Source organism: Chanodichthys erythropterus, chromosome 14 (assembly GCF_024489055.1).
Source record: "Chanodichthys erythropterus isolate Z2021 chromosome 14, ASM2448905v1, whole genome shotgun sequence".
NCBI classification, from domain to species: domain Eukaryota; kingdom Metazoa; phylum Chordata; class Actinopteri; order Cypriniformes; family Xenocyprididae; genus Chanodichthys; species Chanodichthys erythropterus.
This window is the reverse complement of record NC_090234.1, coordinates 11,223,133-11,240,275: the sequence shown is the minus strand read 5'-3', so window position 1 is coordinate 11,240,275 and position 17,143 is coordinate 11,223,133. Positions and strand designations below refer to the sequence as shown.

Here is a 17,143-nt window from a genome sequence, read left to right as displayed (position 1 = left end):
CTAGGAAATATAAGTTTCTATCTGAATTTTACACACGCACGCACACACATATATATATTATATATATATATATAAAAAAAGAGAGAGAGAGAGAGAGAGGGGAGATTCAAAATGTTTTTGTTTTTTTAAATAAAAAGTTCCCAATGTACACAACCACTTCAGGAAGTCGTATTTAAATGCTGCCTGTGAGCTAAACTAAAAATTTATGAACAAAGTCACCAGATCTAAATATTCACACCAAACATCAAGATAAAATCAAGAAATGAGACCCAAACTTTCCCTGCTGAACAGAATGACTAATATCAGTAAACACAGTGACAAACTCAGGCGGGAAACATGTGACTGAAGGAAAACAAACTAAAACTCCATGAAAAGGAAACCAAGTCAAAAACAACTAAATATTTGTTAAAATAAAGTACAAATAATATCCAAGTTTCTGGTATCAGCTGCTAAGGGTTTGGACGAATTTCAGCATAGTTTTTAAGAACTTGAGAGAACCGAATGATTTTGATCTCTCCTGGTTTAGATCTTTTGTCATCCCACAGATACTCGGGAGAAAGCAATTTACTGGGTTTGTTATAAAGGAAGTACTTGTTCAAATGAGACTCCTCCTGCCATACTGCCTCAATGGATTTAGATGCATCAATCTCCAGCTGCTCCCGGCAGGTTTTAGCAAGCTGATATACATCTTTCACTAAGCCACCGATCACAGCTCCACCATAATAATAATCACCCTCAGAGTAAGGAATGAATGCTTGAGACTCTGGCCTGCGTTCATATGTGAATTGTTCACGAGAGGAACTATAAAACCATGGATGTAACGCACCTACTAGGCGACCCAAAGTCTCTACCCCCCAGCGACCATAGAACTTTGAGTCCACATCAAGGCTGAAAACATAGTCGGCTTCATTGACCAGTTGACTCTCGATCAGTTCCTCCAGTCTTCTCATCCTGCTCAAACTGATCTCCTGCCATCTGTTAGAACTAGGGACTTTTATCACAGTCAGATGATGGTCTTCACCCAGTTCCACTGCAGGAACCTGTTCTGGTTCATCAGTGAATAGATAATAATGCACATGAAATCCAACAAAGTAATTCTGCTCTGCAGACTCCAGAAAATCTTTAAGAAACCGTGTGTATCTGAAAAACAGCAAGGGAGAAGGAATACAAAAGTAATACATAAGATGGCAATAAAATTCCTCAACACAAGAACTGAAAAAAAAGTAAATAAACAAAAATATACAGAGGAGTTTTATTTCTTAAAAGTGTGCTTTGAATGCTTTAAAATAATTTTTTATCTTAGTAGACTTTTATATAGTAATCCTACATTTAAAGGGGTGATGAACTGAGAAATCAAATTTTCCTTGAGCTTTTGACATACACGGGGGTGAACGACACCAGGCTGCGGCAGACGGAGGTGCTGAAGCAGGACTTCAGGAGCCTGATCGAAACGGTACGAGCCACATCGCCTGCAACGAGGATCATCGTGTCCGGACCGCTTCCGAGGTACCGACGAGGACATGAAATGTTCAGTAGATTATTTGCTTTAAATGAATGGTTGATGTCTTTGTGTAATGAACAGAAGCTGCTCTTTGTAAATAATTGGAATCTGTTTTGGGAGCGTCCTAGGCTTTTCCGTGCTGATGGCTTACACCCAAGCAGATTCGGAGCGGATCTTCTGTCAGATAACATCTCCAAGACGCTTCGCACCATATGACTAGTGAGTCAAACCTCAAATCACAGCCTGTGTTCTGCCCACTTCATTGATAGAAATGTGAGTGTAGTACAGTCTATAGAAACTGTGTCTATTCCCCGAATAGTGAGGTCTAACCATAAAAATAAAGGATCTAGCGAAAACCTGATCATAATCAAACCAGTAATTCACAAAATAACTGAACAAAAACAATGTCTAAAGCTAGGGCTACTAAACATTAGATCACTGACACCTAAGGCAGTTATTATAAATGAAATGATCACAGATAATAGTCTTGATGTAATTTGCATTACTGAAACATGGCTTAAAACAAATGATTATTTTGGTCTTAATGAGTCTTGTCCACCTGGCTACTGTTATAAAAATAAATGCCGTCTGATTGGCCGAGGTGGTGGTGTTGCAACAATCTATAGAGATAATCTTAATGTTACTCAGAGAACAAACTACAGGTTTAATTCATTTGAAATTCTTATGCTAAATGTTACACTCTCAGATATAAGTAAAAAGTCGCTACTATCTCTTGCTTTGGCTACCGTTTATAGACCTCCAGGGCCTTATGCTGATTTCCTAAAAGAGTTTGCAGACTTTCTCTCAGACCTTTTGGTCAACGTCGATAAAGCACTGATTGTTGGAGATTTTAACATTCATGTTGACAATACAAATGATGCGTTAGGGGCTGCGTTTACTGATTTACTAAACTCCTTTGGGGTCGAACAAAACGTCACTGGACCCACTCACCGTCTTAATCATACTCTAGATTTAATTATATCACATGGAATAAATCCAACCGTTATAGAAATTCTACCGCAAAGTTATGACGTCTCTGATCACTACCTTGTAACATGCGTACTGCATACTGATGATATTTGTCAAATTGCGCCACGATATCGACTAGGCAGAACAATTTTCCCAACAACTGTAGATAAATTCACAAATAAACTGCCTGATCTGTCTCAGCTGCTCAGCGTGCCTAAACACTTAAATGATCTCGAGAAAATGACTAGCAGCATGTGTACTATTTTCACTAGTACATTAGATACTGTTGCACCGATGAGATTAAAAAAGGTTAGAGAGAAAAATACTGTACCTTGGTACAACAGTATTACTCACGCTATCAAAAGAGAAACTCGTAATCTAGATGGAGACAAACTCGTTTAGAGGTCTTCAGAATCGCATGGAAAGACAGTTCGTCCCGTTATAGAAAGACTCTAAAAGCAGCCAGAGCCGAGCATCTCCGCAAACTCATAGAAAATAACCAAAACAATCCACGGTTCTTGTTTAGTACAGTGGCTAGATTAACAAATAAACAGACATCACCAGAACAAAACATTTCATTAAAGTTTAATAGTGATGACTTTATGAATTTCTTCACTGAGAAAATTGAAAGCATCAGAAATACAATTGTAAATGTACAACCTTTGACAGAGTTTTATGATTCAGCCTCAATTATCGCCCCTCAAGAACAGTTGCAGTGCTTTACAGCTATAGGACAGGAAGAGCCAAATAAACTTTCACTGAGTCTAAAACGACAACATGTTTATTAGATCCAATACCCACTAAACTACTGAGAAAATTGTTACCTGTAGCAGAAGAGCCTCTTCTCAATATTATCAACTCGTCTTTATCTCTAGGTCACGTCCCACGACCGTTCAAGCTAGCAGTTATTAAGCCTCTCATTAAGAAACCACAATTAGATCCAAATGTATTAGCAAATTACAGACCCATCTCAAATCTTCCATTTATGTCTAAAATACTAGAAAAAGTGGTGTCGGTCCAATTGTGCTCCTGCTTGCAAAAAAACTCTATGAAAAATTTCAGAACAAGAGTCCAGGCAATGAACAGGATAATCCATCACAGGGAACAACAAGAACTAAAACAAATGCACACGATACATCCAAGTAGGACAACACCAGACAAAGAACATGAGAAACACTGTGGTATATACACATATGGGCTGATTGGCAAACAAAAAACACCTGGGAACAATCAGAGAACTAATCAAGAAAAACTACAAAAGGACTACAAAACATGGAACTAGGACAGGAAATACAACAAAAGTCCACAAGACAGGGGAACACAGGCTGGGATCATGACACTAATGAACTAGTTATAAGCTTCTGGTGTCTCCAGAATGTGTCTGAAGTTTCCGCTCAAAATCCCCCACAGATCATTTATTACAGCTTGTCAAATTTGCCCCTATTTGGGTGCGAGCAAAAACACGCCGTTTTTGTTTGTGTCTCTTTAAATGCGAATGAGCTGCTGCCTCCGCCCCCTTTCCAGAAGAGGGCGGAGCTTTAACAGCTCAACAACAACAAAGCTGGAGAATCTCACGCAGCCAAAATGAGGAAAGTGTTCAGCCTTACATTGTTCAAACCGGAGTCGACACTGATGGAGAGACTCAGGAAGAAGTTACAACTTTTAGACGTTTCTCAATGGTTAGTGGATAAATTGATGTAGTTGCTGTGGAGTTGATTCAACTCATCCACTAGCATGTGCCGTCATGTTCATCTTTTGTGTTGAATTGACCCTCGTTTGTGAAGCAGTCCGGCGTAAAATGACGGCATGACAACAACACTCGACTACAACAACTCTTCCTCTTCTCTAAAGCAGCCCAACATGGCCCCGCCCCCTTTGTTGTGTGTTCTCGGGGGCGGAGTTTATGTAAATTGTAGGGTTTGTGATGTCACTAAACCAGGAAGAAGCTAGTTGTAGTCCCTACCAGTTGTTTGTTGTGATTTCTGTAAAAGAAAATCTCTCCTTTCATTGAACTTTGAGCGTCGTAGCTTTTCAGATGTTGTTTATGATCAAACAGCAACATTACACACCATTTAAAGACACCATTAACATGCAGTTAAGTATATCAAATAAAGGTAATATTAACAGTTAAAATACATTTGAAATTAATTAAATTATAAAAATATGTGGGCAATACATTATAAATACATTTTGTATATATTTATCTTATATTTTAAATAATGCATAAGTGTATTTTCTATGTCTAATGAATATATTTTAAAAGTGTATGAATGGGTTCAAGTGTACTACAAGCAGTGGCGGAGCCAGGATTTTTTCATAGGGGTGGCCAGGCAGGGGCCAGCAACCAGTCTGGGGTGGCACAGAAATCTTCATTATTTCAACAAAAATTAGTTTGACTGTGCCAACAACACAACTGAATACAGTTTGTTTTTAGCCTACTTAATTGTAATTGAGATCGTGGAATGCTGAGTGAATTTGACCCTTTTTTTTCTTCTTTTTTTTTTTTTTTTAATCATTCCTCACTTGCAGGCATATTAATAAAGGGGCTCATACTTTAGCTACATTTCAACTTGTTTAGTCACTTCTGGTTCTCAGAACCCCCAATAGTTGTTCTTCATTGTTGCATCTCCATGGATGAGACCATAACTACATACTGTACTTCAAAGATTATTCAACCTTCATTGAATTTTATGTATAATCAATGAACTCTGAGTTCATTGAATTCTGATGGATTCCAATGAATTCTGAGTTTGTTTCAAAAAGTAACCAAAAAAGTAAACACTAAATGTTTAACTTTCTATATTGTCAAAATAAATAATTGCAACAGTTCTATCATACTTAAAATTAAACTCATTAGGCCTACAAAAAATGCTGATTTTATTTGTTTATTTTTATTTGTATTTCTAAATTAACGCAAAAATAGCATCTTCTAGTACAAATGCACAGTTCTCACATTTATTTATGCATTAAAAAATTACATATAAGCTTGTGCTTTATATTGTGATCTCACATAGCAGAATATTTTAGTCCAGAGACATGTGACGCATATATAGGCCTACATGCATGCAGTTTTAATGCAGCTTTAATCGCCTTTTTGGTTATTTCATGACTTAATAGACGACAGAACTACGACGTTGCATTTATAGTGAGTAATATACAGCGCACCATATTTGCGCGTGATTGAAAAGTGCGTGGTCTTGCAACCCACCAGCTGAGAAACATTTACGTAACATATAGCTTACTGTTGTTCTGTTGAAGCTTATTCGGTACCTGTATCGTTTCCGCGTGCGTTTGACTTGCGCCTGGCGCTGAGGCGAAGTTGGAGTGAGTGTCTAAAAAGTCTCCCATTTTTTGTGGTCTTAAAAAGACTGTTCTCTTTCTTCTCAACAAAAAAAAAAAAAAGTAGACAGAAATAGCAATTGTGAGCGGGCCACCCCTGGCCACCCCCTGGCTCTGCCCCTGACTACAAGTGGTAACAATACATTTTTTTTTTTTTTTAATACAGAGATAGTATGTTAAAAAGCACATTTTAATTCATATTTATGGTGTCTCAAAATAGCACAGTTGAGTACACTTAGATGTTCTTATATTAAGATACAAAAAAATACAAAAAACAGTATATTAAGTACAAAATTGATATTCAATAGTATTCTTGACATTTATTCAACAGTGCTTCTGATCTTCCTGCATTGACACTATTATTTAAGAGCTGCTGTGCAGCCAAATTATGTACCAGTTATCAATGTAAAGCTGCTTTGACACAATCTGCATTGTAAAAAGTGCTATTTAAATAAAGGTGACTTGACTTGAAATCAGATTTCTGGAATACCCCCCAGGCCTAAAGCTGGTCGATGCAGTTTAACTTCTGCACGTGAAATGCCCAATCCTTCATTTAGCCTCAGCTGTACTGAAAAGGCATTCATGTTTATTTTGATACGGTTTAAACTCAAAGTAAAGGAAGATCAGAGATAAAAGAGATAGGTACTCACTTCCCAAGAGCGAAGACTGTAGTTGCTATGGTGAAGTTTTGTCGTTTGTAGATCGAATCAATCAATGTGGGATCAAATGTTCCTTCCCATACGATTGGGGCTAACCATGGTGTCAAGGGAATACCTTTGCTATCTGGGCTGTTTTAAATAAATTCAAATACATATGCACGAAATGCAAATCCAAATGCATATTAATATATAATCCAAACACATATTAATATATAGTAGTCAACATTTGAAGTGCATCAAAAAAGTTAATCAAAGTTGTCCTAAGAAGAAGGTTTTAGGACAACTTTGATGAAAAGTTTTGATCCACTTCAAATGTTGACTACTGTATATATACACAAAGAACGGTTTATGGTCTTACCCAATTACACGGGGCTGATCGTATGAAAGCCTGTACAACAAAAAAAAAAAAACGGAAAAAAAAAACATTAGAATACACTTTTTGTATATTATATATACACACACACCTAATATATATATATATATATATATATATATATATATATATATATATATATATATATATATATATATATATATATTTACATGTTTGCATGTATATACTGTAAATATATTTATATAATATATAAATAGTTTATATATAAATATAAAAAAATTTTTCTTAAATGTGTCACAAAGCTCTGAGACTTGAGGATAAGATCCAAGTGCAGTTTAATAGGAAAATCCAGAATCGTTGCCACAGCCAGGCAAAGGGTCAAAAACACAAGTAACCAGTCCATAAAACATGAAAACAAAAACAGTGCTCAGACATGCAACATAACAATAACAAAACCATGATGAAACTGGCTGAAACAAAACAGGTATAAATAGGCAGACACTAATGATGACATGAGTGATAACAGCTGTGTGCAATGAACAGTAATGAGTCTGGGAAGTGGGTTATGGGAAATGGAGTCTGTGATAGTGGCAATAGTCTGGGGTGGAGTGCCCTCTGATGGCTATCAAGGGCACTTCAGCAGATGATCATGACAATATGTAAATGCATGTGTGTCTTTATATATACAAAATTATACACAGCACACACACACACATTATATATATATATATATATATATATATATATATATATATATATATATATATATATATATATATATATATATATATACAGGGCTTGACATTAACATTTTTGCTCACCAGCCAATGTGGCTAGTGGTTTTCCAAATTTACTAGCCACTCAGCATTTTCACTGGCCACAATTTTGCTGTTGGGAAATTACATTATATATTATTAAAGTTGAATTTGGCATGCTTAAATTACTTGATTTTGAGTCATTTTACTTGATTTACAAGATTTAAAACCCTTTCAAACTTACAAATGCAGATTGACCACCCAAATCAAGACTATACATTGTTATGTATAGTTATTTTTGTTAGGCTATATAAAAAGAACAAAGAAGCAAATTACAAATAGTAATTTAAAATATATATATATATATATATATATATATATATTTTTTTTTTTTTTTTTTTTTTTTTAAGATACATATGTTTATTTAGCATACATGTAAACATTTATTTAAAAATGTTTGATGTTTGATTAACATTAATGACAGACAGGTATTTATTTGGGGGCTGCTGAATGCATGGACGTCATATACTGACACATATCCAGTTTTTACCCACTTAGCCGTAAGCCATAGCCCACTGTATTCACGCGAGATACTCCACACGATGCATTTTGACATCTTTGTGCGTGTATTCAGGCGCAAGGAGAACTGATCGCGCGCGACAGAGAGAGCGCGCACGCAAGCGATTCTGTTGTGTCATTCAGCGCGATTCCGCCTATCCCGCCTTCACTAACCGCAAGTTAATCGATAAAGAATTGTGACTGAATTGTAATTTTGTGATACGACGATCTTGGTTATTTTTCATTTGGCTGTAGGCTGAAATTATATTCAACCCGCCAAAGTGGCTGGTGGGAGTGGCTGTCTTACCCGCCACAGCTGAAATCTACCCGCATTTGGCGGGCTGGCGGTTGTTAATGTCAAGCCCTGTATATATATATATAATGTAAACACAAACTTTTCTTTTGGATGCGATTAATCATTTGCCCAGCATTAAAATATACATCACTTAATACTACCTTTTCGTTTGTTGAAGTCAATTTCACATTTGCATTTGAGGGGATACTCAATGATAAAGATTAAAAATGAACTCGCACAGGAGTTTTGTATTGAAGAGAGTCTGAGTTTTAAATCGATCTCTATGCAACCACTGCATTAGGAATCTTCTAAGCCTATGGAAAAGTTTACATACCCCTTGCAGAATCTGCAAAATGTTTTTTATTATTTTAGCATAATAAGAGAGATCATACAAAATGCATGTCATTTTTTATTTACTACTGCCCTGAGTAAGATATTTTACATAAAAGATGTTCCAAGATCCAAGATGGCGCCATTGTGTGTGGCTTGCCGTCTTTCACATGATTTGATGTTTAGTTTGTTTGTGTTATTTTGTTTTATGCTTAATTTGACACCAGTTTTAACCTACGATCTAACATCACTTTTAAATCAGAAAGCTGTTTCAAACGAACTCCTAAATCATGCAAGGGTTTGTATTATGATTCTCCACCATTATTGATGTCACCTTAAGCCTTCAGGCTCCTGTACTGATGTAATCCCTCCTTTCTTCCTTAAACAAGTCATCGATGTTGTCGGCTCTCATCTTCTGATCATATTAAATCGCTGTTTAGAATCTTTTATCATACCTGATTCGCTTAAACACACGTCAGTCCACCCACTGCTCAAAAAACAGAACTTAGACCACACAGTGTTAGCCAATTTCAGACCCATTTCAAATTTGTCTTTTATTTCTAAGATCTTGGAGAAAATAGTCCTCCAACAACTATAAAGTTTCCTAGCTGATAATGCAATTTTTTTTCAGGTAAATCCGTTGGAGGCTGGGAGATCTGTCACAGAGTCTACTCCTAGGTGTGACCAGGGTCGGATGGGAACGGGCAGAGGAAGAAGTTTGCCGGATGGTAAATGGCGAGGGCTCTTGGACATGGCGCATTCATTGCATCCCTGCACATACCTCCTGATGTCGTTGGCCATGTTGGGCCACCAGAAGTGCTCTTTCAGCAGCGAGAGGGTTTCATTGACCACTGGGTGGCCAGTGCCTAGTGAAGAGTGTGCAAAGTGGATCAGTGGAGTGTGCCGTGCTCGGTTGATGTATTGCAAGCCCTGGGGGCAACCCGGCGGAGTGTTGGTGGAGACATTGGAAGGAGGGAGAGTTTCTTGAGACCAGGTGATAGGGCTGACGATCACTTGTTCAGGTAGGATAGATTCGGGATCTTCAGTGGTTTCATCTGGAGCATGGATACGTGACAGGGCATCAGCTTTGATATTTCTGGAGCCAGGACGGTAGGAAACGGTGAAGATAAAACGTGTGAAGAAGAGAGCCCATTTTTCACATTGCAGCAAAACAGACTTAAAATACTCCGTCATTTTTTGTCATAGAGACATAAGTAATATATCAATTGAAACTATAGAATATCTTCTTTTATTTGTATACACTCAGAGTAAAAACAATATGTTGTGCTTTTTGTAAAAATAAAGAAAACTAAAATGATGCGTGATTTCTCCTCTCCCTCTGAACAAAGTCCAGTCTGATAGTTCTCAGAAAATTAACTGTAACTTAGTGAATACTAATCACAGAAAAATTAAACTTATGTCTAAAAAAAACGTTAAGATGTCAGGTTTTAAATCATGTAAGTCAAATCGAAAACAAACCTTCTGTGTTTATGTAATCTGTATGAAAAGAGAGCCATGTCAGAAGTCCGTGATTCAGCTCATTATCCGCTAATGCGGCCACGCCCACGGAGGGAGCGCTATTCAGAGGCAATAAAAGTGTTTATCTGGATGTAAAAATCATGGTTAGCGAGCTCTAGAAGACATGCAGTTAGTTCCTGTTTTCTTCTTTAGTTGAGTTTTTGTTTCTTTAGCGCCCTCCGGCTGCAGTATGAATGGGAAACTCCATTCATGGAATAGCCTCTTCTTCTTTTAGATGAATTTGTGGACTAAAAATGCACAGAGAGCGCCCTCCGACTTCATGTATGAATTGAAAACACCAGCGCTCATAGTAATGACAATGAATATTAAATAAATATAACTCCTTTGTATAGAAAATTGACAAAAGCATATGAGAATCCAATATTTCTCCAAATGTGCATGCTTTTAAACTAAAAGCCTATATTCAGACTCTTTGCATCACAGAAATACATTATATTTTAAAGTATAATATAAAACCATTACTTTATATTGTAATAATATTTTTCTGTATGTTTCATATATCATAATGAGCTTGAGACATCACAGAAGGTTTTTTTCACAGCCTACCTGACTGAAATGCCTCATTAATATGCAAGTCATTTCAGCTCATTACTATGCAATTCTTTTGTCTTCTCAGGTGAGAATGGCCCATTATTCAGTGGTGATTCACATCTCCACACATACTGTGTTTCTGCCTTATTTCAGTGACTTAAGTTTTTTGTTTTTTCCTTCAAAAACACAAACATGTACATACATGATCCTCACATATTATTGTAGCCCAGTTTGTGCTGAATACAGTGTAATGACACTTTTTCCATTAATATGTTTATGAACAACTGAAAAAAGCACAAATGTCAGGGCATGTCAAAACTTCTCCAGTCCCTAAATCAGCCTCAGACTCCAGAGGGTTAAACGCTTCTGTGGCAGATGGAGTCCAGGACAGAGACTTGGGCTTATTGCGGAGGAAGCTTGTAAGTGGGCTGGTAATGGAACTGTAATGACCTAATGACCTGCATGACCAAATATTCGTAATGGCCGGTGGGTGTGACGAAGGCGGTCTACCACTCATCCCCCTCTCGTATCCGGATCAGGCTGTAGGCGCTGCGGAGGTCCAACTTGGTGAACACAGTGGCTCCACGGAGATGTTCCAGCAGCTGGGACGAGAGGAAGGGGATACCGGAATTTGACTGTGATGGCGTTGAGAGCTCGATAATCGATACATGGCCGCAAGCTGTCCTACTACGCCCCCTTCAGCGACGTATTCTGCCCCAAGAGAGCCTCCAAGCTACCTCCACACCGGCCATGGGACTGCGCCATCGACCTGCTTCCGGTCTTTCAAATTTTAAAAATAAAATAAATAAACTGAAATAAAATAAAATAGAGTAGATCTGTGAATACAGGAAAAAGAATACAAGGGAAAAGAGAATTGACTTATCTGGCAGTGTCCACCAGGGGGCGCACTCTCAGAAAGTGAACTCCCTTGTTGGAAGGGAAACAATTTAAATTAAAAATTTAAACGTGTTTAAATTAAATTAAATCAGTAAACCACGTTCCAACAATGATTGGAAAGCATAACCACCAAAAACAAATTACTTTTACAACTCCCCGCAGTATAGAGAAGCAAAAGATAACTTGGAGATAATTTCAGTTCAAAGTATGGAGCGGCTTTAACTCAGAACGTCCACGCGGTGGCGTCACTGAGTCCACACAACCAATAAGTAGGGAGGGGTGGCACACCTGAGCGGACTGCCCTCTGGTGTCTGGTCAGAGTTACTGCATCCCCTTTCTTTAATTCGTGATATAAAAACGAGCGCTTTGTGGGGTTCTGACCCTTACGCTGTTTTAACTGCACGGTCACGATTACAACTATAGAACCTCAGCGGATTCTTTCATAAATATATGTGTACCGTTTTACTCACGGGTACACAACTCTGGGAATCAGTCCCTTTGGTGCTAACTTTAATGCACGCGAATATGTAACGCTTGCGGGATTCCTTCGCCGCGGGTTACAAATCAACATTGGATCAGGATGCTGATATAGCTCCAAACTCTCACACATCAATCGTTAAAGCAGATGAACTACTCGATTAGATTTGTAAGGGGGATCACGTGGTTTGGTTAGCTAGGTTGAACGACGTAACCCAGGAGCGCCAACTATTGTGAATTTTTTTGGACGACAATTAATTCAGATTCAATAGTGGCAATTTACTAATAAGGCCTTAAAAGAGATTTAGTGGGAATATTCGCCACTATACTTGTTTCAAAACGCGTTGAATACGATTCAATTTGTTAATTCAAGCAGAAATTAATATTCAAAACTGTAACTTACTGCAAAGATTGTCGTCCTTCACAGATACGAGCTTGAAATATCAATAGACTGCAGTGTATTTCACGGTCAACCAAGGCTAGGCCCGCAGTGTTTTTAGACACAAACAGCAGCTTGTTAACGGTGCGTAGAGACTCGTGCGTCTTCTCACTGAATAAAGCGCGCATGTACATTAAGTCACACACAAATTATTCTACATTGCTCTTTTACCAAAAACCAAGTTTAAAACGTGCCTTTAAATTCTCCACCAAATATTATGTAACGAAATGTGTAGCGGTTATTAATCAATTTATGGATGAAATATGAATATAATAATTCATAAGGTTATGAATAAATTATTATTCATATATCAACCCAACAGGGAATTAAACATATATTGTGAATCAATTACAACGAATTGTAATCAATTACATATAGTTCTGGTTTAATAATTATTTAGAGAAACTGTTCGTTTGTCCAGCAAACTAAGTCCCTCACAGAATATTATAAACAGAGTTATTCTCTGGCCATGAAAATAACTTGCATCAAAGCATAAAGCGATCGAAAAACGTTAAAGTGACTTGGTTTTCAGCTGAAAGAACAAACAGAACAATCGAGCGTGAATAACGTTTTAATATATGCAAACTACGAATACAGAGGTTATACATCTAAATATATATACAAGAATACACATATATATATATATATATATATATATATATATATATATACACGAGAATGAAAATGAAGAAAAGACAGGGAAAGAAAGATGATCAAAGAATGGCAAATTACACAGTTAAACCTTTTTGAGAGAGCCAGCACAGAAATCAGTTTAGACAAATTTAAGGTAAATGATAATACTTGCTTATTGGTTCAAGTCCGTGAGTAGCAGTTTCCACGCGCTTGGGTTGGTCCTTTCCGAGAGGGTTTCTCCGGCGGGGTTTTCAAAAGAGGTTTAAACTTAAGTAACTTAACCGAAGAGAGAGAGAGAGAGAGAGAGGAAGTGGTCCTCCCGAGCTGCGTGCGTGGTTGGGAAGCGCGGTCACCTGAGGCGTCCGGAGAGACGTGCACGAGACGATCGGGAGGTCACCGGGAGAACAAAGAAAAGGTGTGTCGTTGTTTTTATGGAAACCCAAACTAACACACCTCCTGAATTGTAGCGGCCAATAGATGCGCAGCACTATTTGGCGGGCAAAGTTCCTTGGTTTGGTCTCCTAGATGAATTTGCATACTTAATGGCCATCAGACCGGATTTCGAGATCGAGTGCTTTCTTCACAGTATCATTAAACACATAGAAAAATGCATATGTCAGCCATGTGACCCACCTCAGTAAATAGCTCGAGTCCGGAGCTTTACGGAGAGACCAAACTCGACAGATCAGAAAGGCATAGGAGAGAAGTTATGTTTTACAGACAAAATTATATCGTTAAAATGCACACTAGCACAAATACACTCATTTAAACACTAGGAAACATGCATAGGCCCTAAAATATATGAAATATATATTTCAGCATAGTGGTAGTATATATATATATACAGTTAAAAGTGTATGTTTGTGTGTTTCTGTATGTGTGTCTGTGTGTGTGTTTTTTTGTGTGTGCCAGTGTGTGTGGGTGCTGGAATGTGGATCTGGCCCGTAGTCCACATGAGGGGCCCCTTTGATGTCCTAAGAGCAAGGAAATTGGGCCTGCTGTGTTACCTCGGAGGGCCACAAAGGTGTCAAGTGGGCTCATCTTTAGTAGACTGTTCGGAGCCGATTTAGTGATTAAGAAACAAAGTTCATCAGGTTAAAAGCGTTCTGAAAACTCCAAAGTTTGATTATCCTGATACGTGTGCATACGCTACACAATATAAGCATAGATTCTGGGTCAGCCTTCTCTGTCTTTCCATTGGAGTCAGCCATGATGATTCCACTTGCATGGGTTCATGGGCTGGTTCTGAAGTGCTGACAGATTCTGGCCAGCAGAGGAGGTACTCTTCGAGACACGACTGCATACGAGTGGCGAAGCGTATTGATAGCTGGATGAAGCATTCAAGCCCGATGGTATCCTCGTATGCAGCGAGATGCAACCGCACTCGAGGATCCAGTCCTTGACGGTATGACGTCAGCAGCGCTTGTTCGTTCCATCCGCTCCAGGCAGCGAGAGTCCTGAACTGCAGAGCATATTCATGAACAGACAACTTTCCTTGTTTCAAATTATATAGTTTCTCACCAATAGATGAGCTGGCGGTGGTGCTTGTGAAGGTGGTTGCACATTGAAAGTGCGACGAAACGCATCCACCAATTCCTGGAAGGGATCCGATTGACTCATGCTTGTGTTACACTGTTATGGTCTGGTCTTCTGTTACAACTTCCGGTTCAACGCTGCTGCCTGTCTGCTGTCTGACCTACGCTCGGAGCTTCATGGAGTTTATCCTAAATCCTTCTCTTTATTCCTATTCACATAATAACTTTCTTATTTTCACTAGATTACTTAACCTATTGCATAGTATTACTAAACGGAATGATTTATTACTAGCAATCCACCAGCGTAATCACCTAGTGTTAGCCATAGCCCGCTAGCTACCGTCTACTTTCTTTTTTTCCCTTTAAACCAACCTTCCTTGTCGATTGAATGACGGCTTTATCCGATGTATGTTATTCTGATCTGTCCTCGCCAGATCGGGAAGCTGTGGAGACGTTGCTGCCCGGCATTCATCGATCCACCGCGAGGTACAGCGTCCCGCACATCACCCTCGCCCCAGGCACCGGCAAGCGACCGAGACATCCAGCCAGCGAGTCCCGTGTGCGTTGCAGTTTTTCGGACGGCGTTCATCAAACACACGGTCAGTCATGTCCGACGATTATCATGTGTAGTAAATGCAACATGTACAGCTTAGCTCTTTCTGTCAGCAGTGAGACTTTCACATGTGATAAATGCAGGGATATTGTCAGGCTGACAGAGAGAATCTCAGAATTAGAGACACGCATCCAAACTTTAATTGAGGATAGTGAGAATGAAAGGGCCTTAGATACTGCTTTGGATGCGACTAGCCTAGTAAACACTGCACATTCGGTTCCGGTTGTAGAAGCCACGCAGCAGGCTAACTGGGTGACTGTGAGGCGGCATAATGGCAAGAACAAGCACCACTCTTCCGTTCCGATTAGAACATCAAACAGGTTCTCCCCACTCAGTGACGCACCCACTGAGAATCCTGTTGAAAGTGCCCTAGTAATTGGCGATTCTATTACACGGAACGTGAAAATAGAGACACCAGCCACCATAGTCACATGTTTGCCGGGGGCCAGAGCACCTGACATCAAAGCAAATTTAAAAGTGCTGGCTAATGCTAAACGTAAATATTCTAAAATCATTATCCACGTCGGCACAAATGATGTTCGACTTCGCCAGTCGGAGATCACTAAAATTAACATTAAAGAGGTGTGTGAACTCGCAAATTCAATGTCAGCAAAAGTAATTTGTTCTGGCCCTCTTCCTGTTCGTCGGAGTGATGAGATAGTTAGCATGTTATCATCACTCAATGGCTGGCTGTCTAAGTGGTGTGCGCAGAATAATATAGGTTTCATAGACAATTGGAAAAGCTTTTGGGGCAGACCTGATCTGTTGAAAAGAGATGGTATTCATCCCTCCCGGGATGGTGCTGCTCTTCTCTCTAGAAATTTGGCAAATAGTCTTAGAGCTGAAACATGACAAACCAGGGCCCAGATCAGGACGCAGACAAACTGGCTAAACCGACCGTCTGCTAGCCGCCTCACGTCACAGAACTCAGATAATTCACAGCACATAGAAACACTTTCACCTAGATATTATCACATAGAGACTGTGTCTGTACCTCGAACTAGTAAATACAAAAAACTTCCGAAACCTTTTAAGGGTAAAAATTTAATTGATGTTCAAAAAATGAAAATCACAGATAAATCAGATAAACAAATGATAAAGCTTGGGTTACTGAATATTAGATCTATTTCTTCAAAAGCACTTATTAGGGGCCAAGCCCCGAAGGGGCTGTAGCCCCTATTGTAATTGTACGTTTTCCCTTTTATTATTATTATTCTTCCTCCCGAATGGGAGTCTATGGCAGCCCTATCAACGGAACATGAGAAAATGATGAAATTTGGCACAGTTGTAGAGATGCTCATGAATAGTGATTGGACCAAATTTGGAGTCTCTAGAACCAACTCTATAGCGCCACCACCAGTTCAAAATTTCAACATTCTAACGGTTTTAACATTTGAACTGTTTGTCATAGAAAAATTAAATTTAGTTCATCTGATTCGTCTCTTCATGCTGATGCTATTCAACTTCTTACATTAAGTCTCCACCCATTACAGTAGCGGCCATTTTGAAAAGTACAGTATTTGTTTTTTTTCGCTTCTCCTTCAAAATTTGTCCAATTTTGTCCAATCTTTGATCAGATTATCTTTGGACTGAGCCGCACAGAAATGACTGAACAGATTTTTTTTATTCATCTTTGTTCAAAGGTTATGATGTCACGAAGTTAACGAGGTCGACCCAAAATTAGTATAGAGGCTGTATCTCGGCCAAACTTTGAGCAATCGAAACAAAAATTGGTACCC

At 38.7% G+C, this 17,143-nt stretch overlaps 1 protein-coding gene across 1 annotated transcript; it reads right to left on the bottom strand.

The window, feature by feature from the left end:
• Positions 1-205: 205 nt before the first annotated feature.
• On the bottom strand, positions 206-9,934 carry LOC137036200 (globoside alpha-1,3-N-acetylgalactosaminyltransferase 1-like). Its single transcript, XM_067410233.1, has 4 exons — positions 9,522-9,934; positions 6,827-6,856; positions 6,460-6,597; positions 206-1,140 (listed from the first exon to the last, which is right to left on the bottom strand). Exons 1-4 carry the CDS (start codon positions 9,932-9,934, stop codon positions 450-452), a joined length of 1,272 nt encoding a protein of 423 aa, XP_067266334.1. The 3' UTR covers positions 206-449.
• Between the last annotated feature and the right edge of the window lie 7,209 nt (positions 9,935-17,143).

Coding starts and splice junctions, on each gene's coding strand:
- LOC137036200 (XM_067410233.1), bottom strand. CDS start 9,934: ATGACGGAGTATTTTAAGTCTGTTTTGCTGCAATGTGAAAAATGGGCT. Junction 6,857..9,521: donor ATGGCCAACGACATCAGGAG/GTATGTGCAGGG, acceptor TTTGTTGTACAG/GCTTTCATACGATCAGCCCC. Junction 6,598..6,826: donor GATCAGCCCCGTGTAATTGG/GTAAGACCATAA, acceptor TATTTAAAACAG/CCCAGATAGCAAAGGTATTC.